Source organism: Poeciliopsis prolifica, unplaced genomic scaffold (genome assembly GCF_027474105.1).
Source record: "Poeciliopsis prolifica strain line A6 unplaced genomic scaffold, Auburn_PproV2 SCAFFOLD017, whole genome shotgun sequence".
Lineage (NCBI taxonomy): Eukaryota > Metazoa > Chordata > Actinopteri > Cyprinodontiformes > Poeciliidae > Poeciliopsis > Poeciliopsis prolifica.
Window position 1 is genome coordinate 492,511 of NW_026562392.1, and position 20,980 is coordinate 513,490.

At 35.9% G+C, this 20,980-nt stretch overlaps 1 protein-coding gene across 3 annotated transcripts in view; it reads left to right on the forward strand.

Annotated features, from left to right (window-relative positions):
* Positions 1-20,980, forward strand: part of tsnare1 (T-SNARE Domain Containing 1) — a 122,621-nt gene that overhangs the window by 100,114 nt on the left and 1,527 nt on the right. For 2 of the 3 annotated variants that reach the window (XM_055042057.1, XM_055042060.1), the window contains exon 11: positions 2,067-2,176. In XM_055042057.1, the coding sequence (XP_054898032.1) occupies positions 2,067-2,162 (96 nt within the window). In that variant the 3' untranslated portion in view covers positions 2,163-2,176. Of the gene's footprint in view, positions 1-221; positions 2,177-20,980 lie in introns of those variants that run through there. The other variant, XM_055042058.1, reaches the window with a different exon arrangement.

The following is a 20,980-nucleotide window of genomic DNA, read 5'->3' on the forward strand; positions in this document are numbered from 1 at the left end:
AATCAGTGGTGGCCAGCTGCATGAGGGGAGATAGTGGAGAAAGGCTTTTAATTCTCAATCCCCACAGAGCCTTTGAAAATTACCAATCTTCTTATCACAGACGCAGGGCTGCTTATGCAAATTGTTGTGGAGTGGAACGTTTAAACGGAAAATTACTCGACAGCATTTTTTTTTTCTTTCCATCTTCGCTCTTCTCCTCTCTCCCTCTCTCTTCCACACAGAAAGCCTGTTTTGAGTCTCAGATAAGAAGATGAATTGCTCTCTCCGTGCTTTGAAGCGCGTCAGGATTTAAAGACTCCAGCCTCGGCTCTGGTCTAACGCCGCTGCTCCGCTGCCTTTGTAGCAGAAAACAGGCTGGGAAAAAATGGAAGAAAAAGCGTTTCAAAACAACATAGATTCTGTGCTCCAACACATCGTCACCGCCCGAGGAGACAAGCAGCTAAGGAAAATATAGAAATATCCCCATAACCCTGCTCCTCAATGTTTCTTACAATTTTTCTGCACACTACAGCTAACATGGCTTTTACTTTTACACCACAAGCTAATTAACATGTAAATTTGAATTTAATTTGTTTTGTGAGACAAATGGCTTTCATTTTTAGAAACTCAGTTTTCCCACTGTTGATAAAGAAATTAAATGAAAAACAACTTTTATTTTGATGGTAAAACTGTTGAAAAGTTTTTGTTTTTATTTTTCTGTTTTGATCCCTCTTTCTTCATGAAGTTACAAAGTCATACAATCACTTGGAAATTATTTACACAAATTCAACGTTTTCTCATTTTCACAACAATAAACTTCAGTGTATTGTATAGGCATTTACATTATTCTTTATCATAAAAGTCATAATTGTAAAATTAAATGCTACACTTTAGCAAACACAATCCTAAAAATTGTGACATGGATTTTTATTTAGTCACCTTTACTCCTCTACTTTTCTAACCTTAGATAAAATCTATGCAACTAATTACCTTCTCAACTATGAAAGGATCAAAAGCAAACACATAAATAAATGGTTAAAATACTATTTAAATGTAACATTTTATAAATAAATGTGGTACAAAGTATATTTAATGTCACATACTGGAAATAAATTCAGGGAGCATGATAGATTGTTTTTCCACATGGAGATTTCAGACTCCACTGAGAATCTTGGGATGTTCTGGAGAAGGATTGGCACACTGGTCGGACTCTGCCATCATCAACACATGGTCTTGCTGAAAAATGAAAGCAATGCCAGATGAAAATCAATCTTGTGATATTGCAGAAGTTTATTCAAACAATGCTATGTTGTGCTGTGGTCAAAGTTAAAAGTGGTCCAACCAAATATTAGAGTGTGTGATTTTTTTTTGTGGCAACTTGTATTTGACCTCGTTTTTCAGAGGACTTTCAGGAGTTAATGGAATATGAATGGAACACAAATATGAATTTGGCTGCCTTTTTCAGCTGTTGCTTGCTGACTGCTTCTTGTCCATTCATACTGGAACACAGAGCTAGTGCCACTGCTGCTGGTGTTTATGAAGCACAGCTCTACAGAAAAACTGTGACAGAAGCTTCCATCTACCAGTTGCAGCAAATAGGTGAAACCATGCACATATGTGTTTCTGTGTGTGACAGAGGGGCGAAAGATTATAAAAATTCTGTCTGTCACACTAACTCAAAATCTCTATAAAGGCTGAGCAAAAAATGACAATAAAGCATCATTTATTGTGATGCTTTATTGAATGGATTTTCTGATTTTTGTGTAATTTTTCTACAGGTTGACATAAAAGTAAATTGTATTAACATCACTATATTATTTTTATTTCCTTGCAGTTTTGACCCTATATAAACACAACTACAATCACCATGCCTACATTACTTCTATACATCAAACACCCCATAATCCTTGCATTGCTTTGACTGTTACATAACCAAACAAATACCACTATAAAATATAATGGGCCTACATCGCTTAGCTGACAACTAGATATTGAAGGAATGTAATGTTAGAACATTTACATATATCCTCTTAAAATTGAGATGATTGTTATGCTCTAATGATGAAATATGCTTCTTTTGGTTACAGAGGCAGTTGAGGAAAAGAAAGTGTTACCTTCTGTTGGCCGGAACTTTGATCCTCGCCATCCTCATTCTCATTATTGCTGTTTCAGCAAGAAAATGAAACCTACCTCTTTGGTAAGAGCTATCCCTTTATTAGGATATTAACCTTTAGACTTTTGGTTTTGCATTGAACTGTATCTTGTTCAGCTGAAGTATAGAGCTTGCACTTACTGCTTTTTCACTGCTTTACTTGCTTTACTTACAAAGTGTAACTCTCATGTGGAAAAACCACACAAAGATTATGGCATTTTCGAAGGTGTGATATACCTAAGATTGCATTCTGAATTGCTTATATTGCCCAGATCCTTTTGAGTTCTATGCATGTAATTAAATGATAAGGTGACATGACATAAATATTGAACAGGTACTTAAATGATATGGTCATGAATTTTGTCTTGATTTGGCTTATGCAGAAAAAGAATTATTTATGTTCTGTTGTAGTGTTGATGCTTCACTTTCCTGTTCAGCTGAAATAATTTATTTCACTCAGTGATTGGCATAAAATGTTGGTTCTGGTCAAAGCAGTAAAGGTTTCTGCCTTGTATAATACATAGAAGTTTCAGACCCCTTGTACATTTTGTCACATTACACATGCAAACTCCAATGCAATTTACTGAAATGTTATGTGATAGAGTATCAAAAAGTAGTTCGATGTAATAAAATGCTATAAATAAGTAAACATCCCATGCAAAATGTTTTGTATTTTATTTCTCTCACGCCCATCTCAATAAATAAAAGGAGGTGCATCCACTTATACCACAGAGCAGAGAAAATATTATTAATGATGTACAAAATCTCTCCTTGAAATTGAAAGATCTTGCCACTGGCTTCACACTGAAGTCCTACAACTTTTAGAGGTGTCCCTTGTCCTACACACTTAAATAAAATGTCGAAATTGCCTCACTAGTGTGCAGTCAAGCTCTACAGAGTTCTGCTAATGAACTAATATAGGAACCCAGAGAGCTGAAGCAGAGAGACATCCAAAAGTTGCAGGACTTCTCAAGGAGCGAAGTTTGAAAACAATGCCTTACACTTTCATCAACAAATCACATTTATGCTGGTGTTTTTAAATCTATAGGCAAGTCAAGATTTTAGTCAGCTCATGAAGTTTTAGTTTATACACCATAAAGCATGTGTATGGTTTATGGATCCTCAAACTTGGTGGGGGATCCTACTTCAGTGGTAGGGGAGGAGCCAGCACCGAAGTGTGAGATTAAGCCGTATCAGCTGGGCGTAGTTGGACTTATGTTTACGCACTCTAAGGTGTGGGTTTGAATCCCATTTCTGACAAATTTCTTTTGCTTTCAGGTACAGTTGGCAGCACGTTTCTGTAGTTTCAATGTAATTAAGACAGCTAGAGAGGAGAATTACTGTTTTTCTCAGTTTCTTTAGTGCATTTGTGAGAACAGAATTGCAATTCTCCCAACTACTTGTTCAGTCTTGCCACATGGAAAAGATGGGCTCTTTTAGGTCAGAAGTCAACCTCTGCCTCAACCCAAGGGGTTTAAATATATTGGTTTTCTGTTCATAAGTAATGGAAGAATAGTACATTTGAACAAATGACCATATTCCCATGATTGGACACAACTGTTAAAGTCACTAAGTTGTGGATCAGAAAATATCATTATCAGGCGACATATGAACTCAGATTTCAGGAGCAGATTAAAGCCCACCATATTGTGTATTCTGTCAGTTCCAGCTGACCAGAATAATTCTTGTTAATCTTCAGTGGTAAACATGAAGCCAGATTTTTGAATTCCTGATGTGATAAGAACAAATTATTAAAACTGATGCTTTGGTGAAGAGCTGTGGTAAAAAAGAAAAAAAAAATCATTTTATATTTTTTTATATTTGCTCAAAGCAAATCTGGGACAGCAATTTTAAATATGAGTCAGTGTATCCTCTTTGTCAAAAGGTCAGAGTTGATCATGCAGGCCTGTTAAGTGAACTCAGAATAATTAGCCATTGCTAAAAAGAGTATGCAGAATATTTAAGTTAGAGACAATTGGTTTGAGTAGTGAATTCTCCTGTTTGATAAGGTCACCTTTAGAAGGCAATGTTCCATTTACCATCAATGAATTATCGCTTCATGTCATTCCTTTTTCCTTATAATTAAAGTTCCAAGAATGGCAGCCGCATTTAGGATTTTTTTGGTATACTTAGAAATTTGAAAACAAAATATTGTGTGCTATAATTTATGGCTGCATAACATGACTGTTTTTAATCTGGGACAGGCTACATGAAGTCATAATACTTGGGAAATGTGCATAATTATAAAGATTAAACCTTAAATATATTCACCTAATTTTTAAAAGTAACCCTTAATTCATCCTAAACATTGTATTTAAACTGTTTTGAAATTTCTCATTATTAAACAGTTCTTATTTTGGTTCAGTACTTTAAACTGAACCAAAGTATTTATACCCTCATGTTGCTCTGAAGTGGGAAGTTTTTTTTTTTTCCTCCACATGTTCAATAGAAGACATTACTGCTTGCATAAAACATTGATTGTCTTTTATCTTTTTTCTGGGCTAGAAAAATAGTAACCCAGCAAGCAAAGAGCTCTATTCATAAAAAAGCATGTTGGATCAATGGCCCTGTGCTGAGGCTCAGTAATTGATGGTCAATCCTAAAGTGACTTGACATAACATTTGCAGAAAATAAAAGAAACAAACTTGTTGTGAAGTGGACTGTTATCTGGTTTCATTGTCTGACTGTATTCACCTGAACACAGAAGAACTGAGCTCTTCACTTCATCTCACCTGAACTGTTGGCTACAATTTTAGGTCCTTAACAGCAGCATTTTGAAGTATAATTCACTTGATAAAGAGTGAGGTATTTGCTATGAAAACACATTATCACCCCGTCAGTGCCAAAACCAAGTTTAATATTTGGGTTGCACTGAAATCAAATCCTCTGTAGCATAAAAATGCTTCCCGTTCTGGAAATGATGATGAAAGGTATGGTAACTTTAATGCTATTTACTGCAGTGTTTTACATGTCACCAAGACTCTGATAATGCTTTAGGTGTTCTAAGAAAACCCACCAGACTGCATTGAGTCACTCCTCCTGGACGCACACATAGACCATCACATGTATTGTGTCCTAAACCTATTATATTTGGGAAAGGTATTTGCACTCAGTCACTATTTTATTTCTTTGTATTTTTGCTGTCAGAGAAAATGTTTCTTTCTTCCAATCTTCCAGTTGTGAATAAACATGATTTTTTCAGTCACATTCTCCACTCAAATCACTTTACACTAGAGTCATGTGCACCTAGCTGCACTCAAACCAATACCCAGATCACAAGATGACATGGGGTAAAGTGCCATGTCCAGGAACATATTGAAATGCAAAAGCTAAAATCAAACCTACAACCTTATTCTTGCAAGATGACTCCACCTACTTTTTTTGTTTTGTTCCTAAACAAAAAAAATAAATTGTAAATCTCTTCATAATCTTGATAGAAAAAGCTTATTTTTGCTGGTTAACCTAAGTGCATTCTAAAGTATTGTGAAAAAGTATGATAAACATATTTTACAGCAAATTTACTAGATGATATGTGTTATTCTAATTGTAGTTCAATCACTATACATTCATAATTAACTTTGTGCAGCCAGAAAATAGCTACAGCAACAAAAACAATAGTACTGCATAAATTATTTAAATACAAGTTCATCTTATCGACTCATTTTCTAAGGAGAGTAATAGCACACATTGCAAAATCAAAACCTTCCAAGTAAATATATGCACACAATGTAATGTCAATCATTCATGACAAACATGTTGGAGCCGCACCTTCTCCAATTTTTACAGTATATTTCAAACCAACAAATACATCATTAATGGATGTCTGGGTGCATTTTAACTTCATTCATTTTAACACAATATTGAAGACTATACTGGTTGCAGATTTATCCATTATGCTATTTTGCCACATGTATTTCAAGCAGGATTTGACTGCTTCTGTATTTACTCAGATCTCAGATTAGCAGCACTTCATGTTTATGAAAATAGACCAAAATTTGTTTTAGCAGATGAGGCAGGATTACAACAAATCTTTGTGTTTGTGTAGGAGGGGAGAAACCCTAAGTATTATTATTCCTACTGGAGGAAAATGCTTTTACCCACTAGCACAGTCTTGTCTCAGCACAGCCGTAATAAGTCACACTTAGAGCTTTCCATCAAACATTTGGATTTTAGACACACTTTAATCTCAGTGAAACGACTGCCTCACTGTGTTTGTTAAGCTGGTATTATAAGCAGGAGTAAGCAACTTTTCTCACTGCTCTGGAACTTACTGTCGCTGGCATATTATGCAATTTATAACATCAATTCCACAATAATTGTTAAAATTGAGAAAATAATTATTAATCTCAATCTCATTTCATAAATGATCTTTAAAAGCAGGATATATCCATGCTGAATTTCATTTATAGGCAAGTCAAAACTCAGGTCTTTGAATGACTTGCATCCAACATAATCCTCTTTATGAGACTCTTATACAACAAAAGAATGTCTTCAGTCAGAGGCTTCTTCAGATTTGCTTTAATACTCACCACTACAGGAGCTCCATCCTCCCCACAGCCATCTTCTTCTACCCTGGGCTGCTGTGGGCAGGTGTGGGGTCTGGAATCTGGTCCCTGGGTGGTCTGAGGCATAGTCTGGCTTCTCGTAGATGCAGAGTCAGGTCTTTATTCGTGGGCCTATGAGCAATTCATTTTACAGCAGGTCACAATAAAATAACAAAAACAAGAACACACCAACAGTTAATATGAAACATGAAATGTGCCACACTAAGATCCCTTAGTGCCACACTCAATGGAGGTTAAAACACAAAATTTGTTAATCAAAAGTAAATGACTGTATGACAAAAGGTGAATAAATATTAATAAATCTTAAAAAAAAATCTGCACACCATTTAAACTGAGCGGTTAAATTTTTTATTTTTTTTTCCATGAACTTAAAGACTAACAACTCCTCTCGCTGACTACATTCCACGTGTTCGAATTGAAAAAGAAAAGCGAGCATTCAGTGTCATGGTTCCTACAGACTGGAATCAGCTCCAGTCTGAACTCAAGATGTCAGAATTGATTTCATTGGATTTATTTCAAGCGGTTCTTAAAAACTGGCAACAAGATTGTATCAAACAGCTTTTAAATTGTTTTCTATTGTTTATACTTGTGCATATGTATTCATTAGTTTTATTTTGTAACCAGATTGCTGTGCATTGCAGATATCTGCACAGGTCCCTCTTGAAAATGACATCCATATCTCAACGGGGTTTAAATCATTAAATTAATTATTTAATTAAAAAAAAGGAGAGAGGCAACACTAGAAATGAACGAATGCTGATACCTATTGTTCCAAACAGAAGGGAATCTAAAGAATGATTCAATGGGATAAAGGTGAGTGGAGACAGAGATCACTGACGGAATGGAATTAGCCTTTTCAAAATATGAACGTTGTTCAGGCCAGTCAGGAGCACCTGTGATTTTACTGCAGACATTCACAATTTTTGATAAAGCAGTTTTATCTCTTACACCAAGATTTCCACATAAACAAATCAAAAGAATCAAAACTGATTAAAGATAGGATTTGTAAGTTGTACACATCAGAGTACGTTAAATTTTGCCATGATAAGAAGAAAGAAAAGACGCTGCTGACCGAAAAATGTTTTACAATGGGATTATTGACTATGCACAAACGTCAATCATCTAGGGTGGGAGAAGGAGTGCTTCCCTGGCGTCCCAGTCTAGGTGGTTGTTTTTTGTGTAACATTCTCCCCTGTGGTAATGGGTCAAACATGTGCTTGACTCATCTATCTCACATTCAAGTCCAATGTATAGTTTTATATTAATGCCAAGCTTATTGGTCGACTGACACTTCACCAAAAAACACAAAATCTGCACTTGCCAAGACTACCTCATTAGCACGAGTTCTATTTCTAATACTGACACTGGACTCTACCAAAACTCAGTGAGTTCCACTGAACTTTTGGCCTTCATATGTCTCTGTTGAGCCAGAGGAAGGAACTGTCATCATCAGGAGCTGGAGGCTCTAGAACTGTTGTTCTTGGTCAAGTCTTTGTGCCCTCTCACTGGAGATTTTATCGTAATGTGTAAATGATCTTCTATATAGTCAGTGATAAGAACAATGTAGAGTCCAAATTGTTGGTCACAGAAGCATCTGGATGAGAATAGTGGGATGCCACTGATGTTGCAGTTTACATCACACCAGGCTGATAGTCAGGCAGACATCCAAACTGTAATTACTCTGAAATCAGGAGTCAGAGTTATTAAGCAATGTATTATAAAATACATTTCCACCTGAATCTGCATTTTCTCCTTTACACATGGGACTATCCCAACAATGCCATGCTCATTAACTAAGGTGTAATTTGAGATTTTTTATTCAGAGAGAAGACATTTTTCCTTTAATGACCATGATGTACCAGCTGGTGTAAATTAGATTTTAGAGCTCTGCAAAGTAATGGAGAGTGGCAGAAAATAAGATATGCTGCAGGTGGTAGAACATAAGAATGGGGGAATAGTCAAAATAAGTATTGTAAACTTTCAGGGCTTCTTTTTGTAGTTTCACGAATAAGTGACTCGAGGCTGAAATCACTAAGTCAGATTGCAAATTAGGTTGTTTTTTCCTCCTTACTGTTTATCTGTGATCACTTTCTGCATCCATTGGGTTTATTAGTGTAAAGTGGGGAAAAAATATGTGGGAAAAAATTATGCAAATAACTCCAACCTTATAGATTCCATGTATGTGGATCAATTTTCTTAGATCTATCACCATCTTTGTAAAACAGATTTTTGAATTAGTGCAAAAATGTACTGGATGGAGAATGAAAAACAGCCATAAAAATGGAACAGAATGATTGCTTCATAAAATTTAAAACATGATTTGTAAACACTGTTAAGCATTTGTTTAACATGATGAACATGACGACCAACATTATTTACAATAATGAACTGCCTTTCTGTGACCTACCATTGTGATCATCAAAAGAACATTTAAAAGACAGGGCATCCAACTGTTACTGGTAAAATATTGTAATGTGATGGGCTAATCTGGCTCTTTGGCTATCAAAAAAAAAAGAAAAAGAAAGTTTCTTCACAGTTTTTGGATGAAGAAAGTCTGCCAGTTTAACAGGATCACACACCGTTCAAAGTCTTTCATAAAAAGACCTGACAATGCATAGAGTCCCAACATTTATCTAGAATAAGGCAGCTTGGATGTTTTACCTGCAGCACAGTCCATATCAACCCGATTCCTATCAGCCTCTCAGAAAAAATTTGGAACCCTACAAGAATACAAGAATAAAACAAAAACAACAATTAAATTTTATATATTTTATATATATATATATATCTCCAACGAGAGGCCAGCTCAATGGCAAGAACAAAACAAAATCCAATAAACAGCTATGCCTTGCCAGTAATCAGAAACCCTCCTTTAGCTGGCCAAAGGAGGAGATAAACGCCACAGATATTAAGACTCAAAAACTACTAACAATGCATGGAGGGTTCCACCCCAAATCCAGCACCCTGATACTGTACACGAGCCTCAAGGAAGGAGGCAGAGGATTAGTGAGTGTGAGAACCACTGTCCATGACGAAACATCCATAGATACAAAGCCTCAACTGACAATGTGCTCAGCGAATGTCTCAGACAACAGGGAACAGAGGTTGAGGTGCCAAAGATACCGTAATGGGAGGACAAGCCCCTACATGGGATGTACCACCAGCAAATAACAGAAGTGGTTGATATCAGTAAATCCTACCAATGGCTGGAAAAAGCTGGACTCAAGGACAGCACAGAGGCCCTCATCCTGGCCACCCAGGAACAGGCCCTAAACACCAGAGCAATAGAGGTCCAGACCTACCACACCAGACAAGACCCAAGGTGTAGGTTGTGCAAGGAGGCCCCTGAGACAGTCCAGCACATAACAGCAGGGTGCAAGATACTGGCAGGGAAAGCGTACATGGAGCGACATAACCAAGTGACAGGCATAGTGTACAGAAACATCTGTGCAGAATATGGACTGGAAACCCCGAGATCAAAGTGGGAAACACCTCCAAAGGTGGTGGAGAACGCCAGAGCTAAGATCCTGTGGGACCTCCAGATACAGACAGACAAAATGGTAATGGTGAACCAACCAGACATTGTCGTAGTGGATAAACAACAGAGGAAAGCCGTTGTGGTAGATGTAGCAATACCAAGCGACTGCAACATCAGGAAAAAGGATCACGAGAAACTGGAGAAATACCAGGGCCTCAGGGAAGAACTGGAGAGGGCCTGGAAGGTGAAGACCACAGTGGTGCCTGTGGTCATCGGGGCCCTCGGGGCAGTAACCCCCAAACTGCAGCAATGGCTACAACAGATCCCAGGAACAACATCAGTCCAGAAATGTGCAGCCTGCACAACCAAGATACTGCACAGGATCCTCAAGCTCCCAGCCCTCTGGTAGAGGACCCGAGCTCAGAGGATAAGAACCACCCATGGTGGGTGAGAAGGGAATTTATATATATATACATGTATATATATATATATATATATATATATATATATATATATATATATATATATAATATATATATATATATATATATATATATACATGTATATATATATATATATATACACACATATATATACATGTATATATATATATATATATATATATATATATATATATATATATATATATATATATATATATATATATATATATATATATATATATATACATGTATATATATGTGTGTATATATATATATATATATATATATATATATATATATATACACATGTATATATATGTGTGTATATATATATATATATATACATGTATATATATGTGTGTATATATATATATATAATATATATATATATATATATATATATATATATATATATTATATATATATATATATATATATATATATATATATATATATATATATATATATATATATATATATGTTGAATGAGAACAAGCACAGGAAACATATTTTATATCTTGATTTGTCTGATGAAGACTTGCACATAGATTAAAAACATATTAAGTGACAAACGTTAAATAAAAGTTCAAGTTAAATGTCATTATAATTCTCTAATTTTGGCTACAGGAAAGTTTCAAAAAATTATAAATGAAGGGATTTGTTAAGTGTAGCATCTCTGACCAATTACTAGCCACACTACAAGTCACCCTTTCACAGACACACATACAATGCGGTGCCTGTTGTCTTGCCTAAGGACACTGCAATGTGTGGCGAGGGGAGAAACTAAAATCCCAGCCTTCCAATTGGCAGATAAGCACTTTTTCCTGCTGATCCACAGCTGCTTTGCTCTGGCTCTCTGAATTCTTCCCCAAACTCTCTTTTCTGAAAAGAAAACTCTTCATACGCAAAGATGATTGTGTCCACATCTCTCAGAAAGCACTTTAGCACTGCAGCTCAAATCTTTTTTGTTTTTATTTACCAGTGCTCATATACTTATACCAGACTGGACTTTGTAACTGGCATAAAGCCATAGTAAATCTGCTTAGAAGAGTTCAACACACAATAAGGTAGACAGCGAATGAAAGAGAAATGGAGAGCAGCAGAAGAGGAGGCAGAATGAAGGATGGTGTGTGCCATACATCAGTTTAATGAAGGTGACAATGACAGAAATAACCAGGGAGCCACTTCAGCTTGAAAATCAATAGGCTGGTTCTTTATGGCATTCTAAATAATGCAATAACTGACACTTGGTTCTAAAGGAATTATGTCCGCACATCTTGTTTACACAGTCATTTGAGTAGTGTATGCACAGACCTAAAATATGCTAATTCTACACATCTACCTGAAAATGAGGCCTTATACTTCCTACTACCCATCCCAGATTACACATACAGAAGAGCAAAGAAAAAAAAGAAGATAAAGATATGGCCCAGATTAAAAGTAGCTCGCTGTGACGCGATTTTGGAAAAATTCCTAGAAGTTTTGGAATTCTAAGATTTTTTTCATAATTTTAAGTAAAATAAAAAATATATTTTCTAACATGACAAAATGTTAGAAGTACTGAGATGTTTTGCCTGTTTGGCTTTTGCCTTTTCTCCACTTTGTTTTTTATTATGCCAGATAAAAATAAGTTTATAGAAGAAGATGACCACAGCAAAATGCTGACAGTTGAGCATTATAAGAATTATTAATAATTGTTGTGAAGTACATGACATAGTAAAATGATCAGAATGGCAAAAAGCCATTAAAAATCACACTAATGATGAGGATGTAAAAAAGCTTTGATCAAACACGTTCTCTGTGCAAATAATTAAATTTTTCCTGGTTTCATCATCATTACACTTTTCTTAATCCACTCTACATTCAGTGATCAATATATTTCTATCAACCTTCTACTTGGGGAATATTAGTTTCTTTGTGTGTGTTTTAGACACTGTATTGATTTCAGAAAGACTCAGGAAGGGAAAGCTACCAATCAATCAATCAATCAATCAATCAATCAATCAATCAATCAATCAATCAATCAATCATAACTTTTTATTTGTATAGCACATTTCAGAAGCAAGGCATTTCAAAGTGCTTTACACAATAAACACAAAAACATAAAGTCTTGCAACATAGAACCAATAATAAAAATCTACATTAAGCCAAGAGCCATAACAATGCAAATAAAAATGATTTAATATGTAGGTACAATTGCAGCACTGTCAGCCAATAGTCATTAAATTTGTAATTGATTACGTGTCAGGCTATCAGGCTGAGATTGTTTGTGTATTGGTTAGGATACTGTCATGTGACACATCATGGCTAAAGTTAGGTTGCTGATTTTCTGTCTATAAAATAATTTTTAAAGAGTTTATTTTAAAACTATGACTGTGAAAATGGAAGGCCATTTTGAAAATACTAATTAAAAGTAACATTAGTCAATGTATAATTAGGGTTTAAATTGGGTAGAGCCTGTGCAATCATACTGAATGTCAAACCTGATGGAGGTCAAGGTTAAATAAATGAATGGACTAAAAACCTTTAAAGCAATAATGCATAGAGAAACTAACACTTAACACCTTAGCTTAGGAATAAAAGTGCTTTGAAAAATCACATCTTTGCATTATGCTTTTTTGTATGGGGGGTTTTTCTGCCATAATCCAAGAGTACATATTTTCAGTCTGAAAGCAGAATGTTATGTCTTTCAAACTGAAAATGTCTGCTCTTGGATTATGGCATAAGAATTTCCCATATTTAAAGAAAGACAAAACTAGTGAGATACATGAAGAGGAGGTGACACATGAAGTTTGGTCTCAAGCATCATACAAGGCCTCTGATTGGGTATCTGATTGAGAAACAGCAGATTTTGACCCAGTTACAGGATAATGGAGATGGTTACTACATTAAGATTTTTAAGAGTTTGTAGATCATTTGCAAATCCTGTTTTATGTTGGTAATTTTTTTACTTTTAATTTTTCTCAAGAAAACAGTCCACTTTGCTTCATCACTTGTAGTCCTCCATGCATTTTTTTTAGACTCCCTTGCAACTTGAATTGGTATTGACTTCTTGGACAAATCTTGCTTTAAAAACTGATGTCATTTGCTGAAGAACTTAATAAACAAAATAAATGTTCTAAGTGATGAATTTATCTGTAGTTCTGCATTCACTGTACCAATTTAATACTTAAGAGAAATCCCTGTGTGACTGTCACAGTAAATGGATTACATTTTTGTTTTGTACTTGCCTCCATTTACAAAAAAGCACTTTCAAACAAAAATGTAATACCTGCTTATAGCATTTTAGTTGTAATAAAGCCAGTGATGTATTAACATTTGACAATAATCTAAGGTGCTTAAAAACAGTCATGTTATTGACTGTTTGTAAGATCAATAAAAGAACACCCAATTATTCCTTGAAGAATGTATAAGTGTGTGAAAGGTGGTCAAATGACCATCGTTTTCTTCCTGAATTCTAACAAATTCTGCAAAGTGACATACCGTAATTGACAAATGGACTTGAAAGTAATTATTAATATACTGGTCTACACACACCATTATTAATGCAAAAAAATGAAAAATGCATTTTTTTTCTCCAAGGAATACAGTCCTGTTTAAGTATTGTTCGCTGCAATTATTAACTTTTTTTAAATACACTAACAATACCCCACAATAACATATTTCATTATGTCATTGGCTAGTTATTATCATTGGCTTTATCACCATTAAAATAGCCAAAACTAGAATATCAATTGTTACATTATTAGCCAAAACTGCATTATTGTTCCTACAAGTGCTTCAAAATACTTTAATGTGTAACCTGATCGAGAGAAATATGTTTTCATCAAACTATATCAGAACATGCATTTTTTTTCTGCTCCTATTTTCCACCTGACTTTTAGTTATGGTTCTACTGTAAGCCACATTTGTAGCACCTCTCTGCTATAAAGAGAATGCAGTTATTCTATGTTATATTTAGCCTGCAAAGCTGCTTTAGTCACTATGAAACATAGCAGATATGCTTATACTGAAAGTAGCTTATTCAAATCACGTAAAACGCTCCACTGACAAGACAGAGCCAGAAATCAGGCAGGCTTTGATGATATGACAGAAAAATAAATACTGTGTATTCGGGAATGAGGAATTGTTTGAAACGAGAATGTGTGAATTGAAAAAGTTGACTCTGGAAGTTTCAAAACCAACACAAACATATATTTTGGTAACAAGAACTTTCATTATAATTCATTATGGTAGGGGCCTTGACATGTTGTGGTATCTTGTAGACAAAAGCTGGCGATATTGCCATGCATCATGCAGGCTGAATGTCTGTCTCTCTGATGGATATCTGAGCCAGTGAAGGAGAACTTATGAGTTGCTGCAACAGTTCCTGGAGTTCTTTGGGCCGGGTATCGTTAATCCGTGTCTATGAACAAGTGTGACAATAAGCTCTCTGTCTGAACAGCAATCCTCTTAGGCGAAGCTTTGTGGGTAAACTCGCCTCATGCAAATTATAAACCCCATTAGCTTTGAGGGACTAGTCAGCTGCATTGAGATTAATGGCCAAGTGAGTACTTGATTTAATAGGGTTATTTCACATCCTCTGTGGGAAACATAAACAACAAAGTTAATGCAAAACATTTGTCACTGACGTCCTCAGTCTCTACTCAGAGTGTGCAAAGTTTCTTTGCTTACTGATTTGTTACTAACTTAACTCTTCACTGAAGGAAGAGACTGGAAGGTCTTTGTTTATTCTCACTAGGTTTGATTATTTCTGCTTTTTGTGCATATTACCTGATAGAAAATTCTATCTGAAGCTGCAAAGGGCAAAGCCACTTCTTTTTTTTTTTTTTTTTTTATTTCAGGGGAAAAAAAATGAAATCCTTATTTATCTTCTTCCATGCCGTCAGCTTACCACAAAGTTTGCTGAAGGGGATTAGAGGCTGGGTGGGTAATGCTCTGTCACTGCAAAGTGGGAGACGACACACTGTGACAACAGTGATCTGACAGAGCTGCTGACTCCTTTAGCTCACAGCTGTGGAAAGATGATTAGCCAAAACTTGAGGAGAAGCATTTTAATACTTTTTCATGACCTTTAATCTCGCATCCATATAAAATACCTCCTTTTGCTCCACCGCGAAACACAGCAAACCTTCAGCTGCATGTTTGTTTGCTCAGCTGGATGCTTTCCTCTCAGCTGACATTGACCCATGTCGGGTCAAGAAAATAACTGACTTTTTTCTTTCTTTCTTTGGCTTCTAAGCATTGCACTAAGTTGCATTGAAGAATGTACAAGTGTAATCTAAACTAGTGTTAATATAAGCAAATATCAGATGTCCGAATGCAAGTAGCAGCACTGTTGACATATAGCTGCTCTTAATGAAGGTTTCTCATGCCTGAGAAACCTTAACATTACAGGAAAACTGTATGCCATCATCAGTAACCATGCTTGCTAGCCTTAGCATTCGTGACATTCTCCAATGTGGGGAAGGAGCTGTTGCACAGCAGAGAGCAAGGGGGAGGATGTGAGTGGCACCTACATGAAGTGATTGACAGCACTAAAACCCTCCCCCTGACTCTAACTGAGGGAGGGCTGGAAGCACTCCCTCAGTGTTTCTGACTGAGTGGTGTATTTTTGTAGTTAGCATTGGGAGCACCGGGAAAAGGCAGAAGAGCTAAAAAAAATTTCACAGATAATCTATCCTTTATATTGTTCTGTTACAACATAATCAAAATTTCAACAAATATGTATAAAACACATTTCTTCATAAAAGTATACACTCTAGTTTTAATATACAGTTTTAATATACACATGCAGTGTGAACCATCCCAGTACTACTGTAGAAGCTAACATCCACAGTCTTCCATATCTCTGCTGTTGGGGCTTCAGCCAATCAGCAGCAAGAAAAATAAAAGGCAATCCTGGATGGATTTATTTAAATGTCTGCCAATTGCTTGTCAATTACCTTCAGAATCATTTTCAGCTTCCCAAGCTCTTTCAAATGTTTTAGATATGGTGCAGGACAGCGTTTTCCAACCCTTGTTCTTCTGGCACACTGCCCTGCATGTTTTAGCTCTTTGTTTTCTTCAGCCCAGGTGATTTCAGTTAACAGGTGTTTGCTGAACTGCAATCAGCTGAATGATTTGCATTAAAGCAGGGGAACACCTAAAACTTGCAGGGCACTGTGCCTTGAGGACCAGGGTTGGGAAACATGGGTCCAGGAAAAAAATCCCCAATCAGGAGTATTTTTTGTGACTGATTTAGATTTACAATAAAAAATCAGCAAATTATTTAGAATCCACTGAAATAAACTACATAGTAGTAGTAGTAGCTTCCTTATGTGGGTAATGTCAAGTCTGTACCTCACCTTGGGGCACCTTGAGGCACATAAAGAAAATATTAATATTGCACATCTGAAAATTGCTTCTTCTTTAGACCAGAGGGAGCTGAGGGATGAGGTGTGGGCCTGAGTCACAAAAAGAGGAGAGGGTGACAGAGTAGGAAACTTGTGAAAGCTAAATCAGATCCATTAAAAAAAAACGTTTGCTTCACCAGAGTTGATCTGAACAGATCAGACTCGTCTGATAAAGCTCTGGGTCGATCCAGATCAGAAGCCCGTCCGTCAGATTGGAGGTGGAAACATGCATGCTCACTTCTACTGCAGGTATTATTAAGCAGAGTAAGAGAGTTTCTTTATCATCTGAAAATGGAAATAACCTTGTCTGCACTCAAATTTTTATCACCGAGTGTTTTTAAGTTTCTGCTCAGTTAATCAGTTCATTATTTGTGATCAACCACTTCATCTCACTCTAATAGCGACGCTTGCAAGTGAACATAAGCATATTTGGCTGCTGCCTGATTAAAAGGAGAAATGTTTCTGTTGGTGCAGAAAAAAAAAAAAAACGTTACATTTATGAATGTTAACTTGCTGTTGCCTGGAAAGGGCCTGGCACAATAATGTGTGGGTCCTGGACTTTTTATTTAACAACTAAATGAAACTTTGTTTTAATGGCTGTTGATTCTGGTTTGTAAAACAACTACAGCTGTTAAAAAGCAGCTTGTGTTAAGGTGCTTGCAAATCAAAAGTCGTGGATATTTCATTTATTTTTTTCACATGCAGGTGGTCTTTTCAAATAAAAATGTGCAATGCAGTATTTTTTAATTTAGTATGGAAGTTTGTTTTTGTGCTTGGAGTTTTTTGTTAATTGAAGTTTTCTTTGATTTCCTGAGAACTCCTTTGATTGCTAAATGTGTGGTTCATAAATAAATGTCAGACACAGAGTGATCATTCCAGAGAGGACTCCATCCAGTTCAATCAACAATCTCCATAGATTCATAGACTGTTTACATGAAGGGAATCTGACTCTAGTGTAAGGCTTCGATGTGTTGCTCCATTTTAGTTTGGTATTTTAGTATTTTGTCCTAGAGATGATGTCTTCTCTGTTAAATCTGTTAGTAGAAATGATTTGGTACCTGTATTATGGCTGACTTGATCCTCGAACATAATTGCTTTCATGTCTTGGTGCAGTGGTGATACATCTGATTACGCTGTTTTTATGTTCTAAAAGATTTGCTCAATTTGTGCAAATCCTCTTTTTTTTTTTCTTAAGTATTCATTGACCTTATGGGATTTGTCCATTGATGGGAATTTAAGTGCTGTGAATTAAATCCTTTCTAGCAGGAATGCTTAAACATATGAAACTTTAATGCAACTTTCTTTTGTCAAGTTTAAGCCCAATCTGGAGAATTCAACACAATTTCGAAATGATTTAGTTGAAAGTGCTGATTAGCAAAAATTCTCAATTAGTTCAAATGTATAGGCTACAACAAAATTTTATTAATTAAAAAAAAATTAGAATCCATTAATTTTGTAATGTATTACATTTGTATAATCATTCCACTCTGAAAAAAATAATATTAAAATACAGCTACCGGTCAAACCAAACTTGATGAAGTTGAAAATGTTCATCTATTCTCAGCGCATGTCTCAGGCAGAGATGGCTTTTCTCCAGCAGCAAGCCGGCTCCATTATGTCTGCATCTGAGTATCATATATAAGATCTATAATGACATTGTGACACGTTTCCTCCCCATGCCTACATCCATAGATCTTCCTGTGGTTGGCGTGTTTAATGTAACTTCTGCTATCCTAAACTGGCATGCCTGCAGCTGGTCAGCATTGTGACATTGTGCAGATGGGCACAAAATCACAGATCTGACGGTCGCCTGGGGTCTTTGCATGGACAGGCTCTGCAGTGCAGTCATGTTCATTCTCCTGTCAAACTTCATAATCCTGTCATCACTCTTCCTCTCCCTCCGGTGCTCTGTGTTTTCTCCCTCTTGCCCTATTCTCACCTCTTTGTGCTTACTTTTCCTCCATCACAGGTTGTAATCCCATCTTAGTCAGATGGAAGTTTTTCATTTCTGCACTTTCCTAAACCACAGAGGAAGAATTTCAGCCAAAACTTCAATATTATTTAGGTTATTTGATGTAATGCTGCTGTGAGACCATTGAGGCAAATGTGTGTGTGTTTAATAGGCTTTGTAACTAAAATGTAATGATAGCTTTGGTTGTTTTTTGATGTCCCCAACATAAAAATGTAGTCTGAGCTTTGATTTCTCTTTTATTCCTCCTTACTTAATTCTGTCTAATTCCCATGTACCGCAGTGTGTACAGTTAAGAAAGCAGATCAACATCCATTAAATGAAAAGAAATCACAGAACCAAGTGGTGTGTCTTTGGCTGTGAACACAGGACATCAGAGGTGAAAAACTGTTTAGCTAACAATCTATTATAGACTCTAAGCTATATTGTCATCAATGTAGGCATACAGAGAGAAAATAAATTTAATGTCTCAAATATTTCATGTCTTATTATAATTAAAAAGTGTCACTTATGAGGCCCCCTGTAACTTCGAGTAATGTATTGTTTGGATAAAGAGAGTCAGGTGACTAAAATGAACTGACTATATTGAAATGTGAAAATTGGGTCCAGACAAGGTATAACTGGCTGATGAGAACATGTAACGTCAAGATGGTGGCCTTCAAAATAAAAGTTGTTTCACTGGCTTTCTTAAACAGTTTTCACTTTTACTACAAACGCCACTCAAAGGTTGTCAGTGGGGTGAAGAGACCCATGGGCCGTGAACAGACCCGTCTGTTCTAAGGGTTAAACTGCTCTGAGGAACTGTAAGCTAAAACAAGATCTAATTTAGGGCTCCACGTAGGATTAAAAATAAGTCATGTTCAGATAAGACTTAAAAAGTCACAACATGGAAATCATATCTGTTGCTTAGTGAATCATACTGATTGTTCATTAGAATGCCAGTCTCGTGTAGAGAAGCATCAGCTAGTGGCATATGCATCCTGTCCTAGAAACTAGATGGAAGTTGGACCTTTGCTGCACTTCATCCACTTTGACCATCAGAACTTGGACCTGGAAGTGATGTTTCCAACAGCTGTTCCCAGTGGAACATCCGAAGGTCAGTGGGAGTGACCTCAGCTGACCTCAGAGACCTGAAATGTTAGCAGGATAAGCTACTAACAACGCAGTTCTCTGAGTGCATGCATTCAAAAAGCAAACAAAAATATTTGGTCTTAGATGTTGGTGAGTTATTTGTGACCAATTAGACAGAGGTAGAAATGATCATAACTATAACAGGTCAATAGCATGCAGCAGCGTTGTGGGATTTTGATATTGCAATATGTGCAAAACCTCACATTTTCTTCTAGTTGATTTTAGGAGGTATTCAATTTCATTTTCTCAAAAGTTGGACATGGAAAAAACATTCTAAGAGTGTGCTAACTAGGTGCTAACTAGAATTAGCATCACAACACCAAGTACAGTGATGTATTTATGTCAATCTCATGACTCAAAAACTTTTTGCATCATTATCTGCATTTCTGGTTTAATGAAATGCAAATAGTAAAATGTGCTAAGAAATGGGTTAAAGCTGTAAGTTTTCCTGCATTCATATTGAGTAAAAATCTCAGAAGTTTTACTTCAGAGGACAGTCTTGTTGTTTCTCTAACATGGAATTTTGAACATCAACATCTGAATTCATAGATAACACTCCATTAGTTCCCCATTTACCTGTTTGTTCTCTCTAGTCAGCTGTTATCTGCCTGGACACATGTCAGACCATTTACATTTTACATTTTTCACTGAACATTACCTGAGGATGTTTGTAAAATTACTTTTGCAGTAGCATTTTGTCATGTAATTTATCTATACTTTATTGTGAACATTTTAGTTTTCCATTAAAATGCTGTTTTTAAATATACTTACTGCTGAAAATAACATAAAAACTAGATGCATTTTATAAACATCTTATTTTTTGGATCCATATACATTTAATCAAATAGCAACTTAATCCTTAAAATTG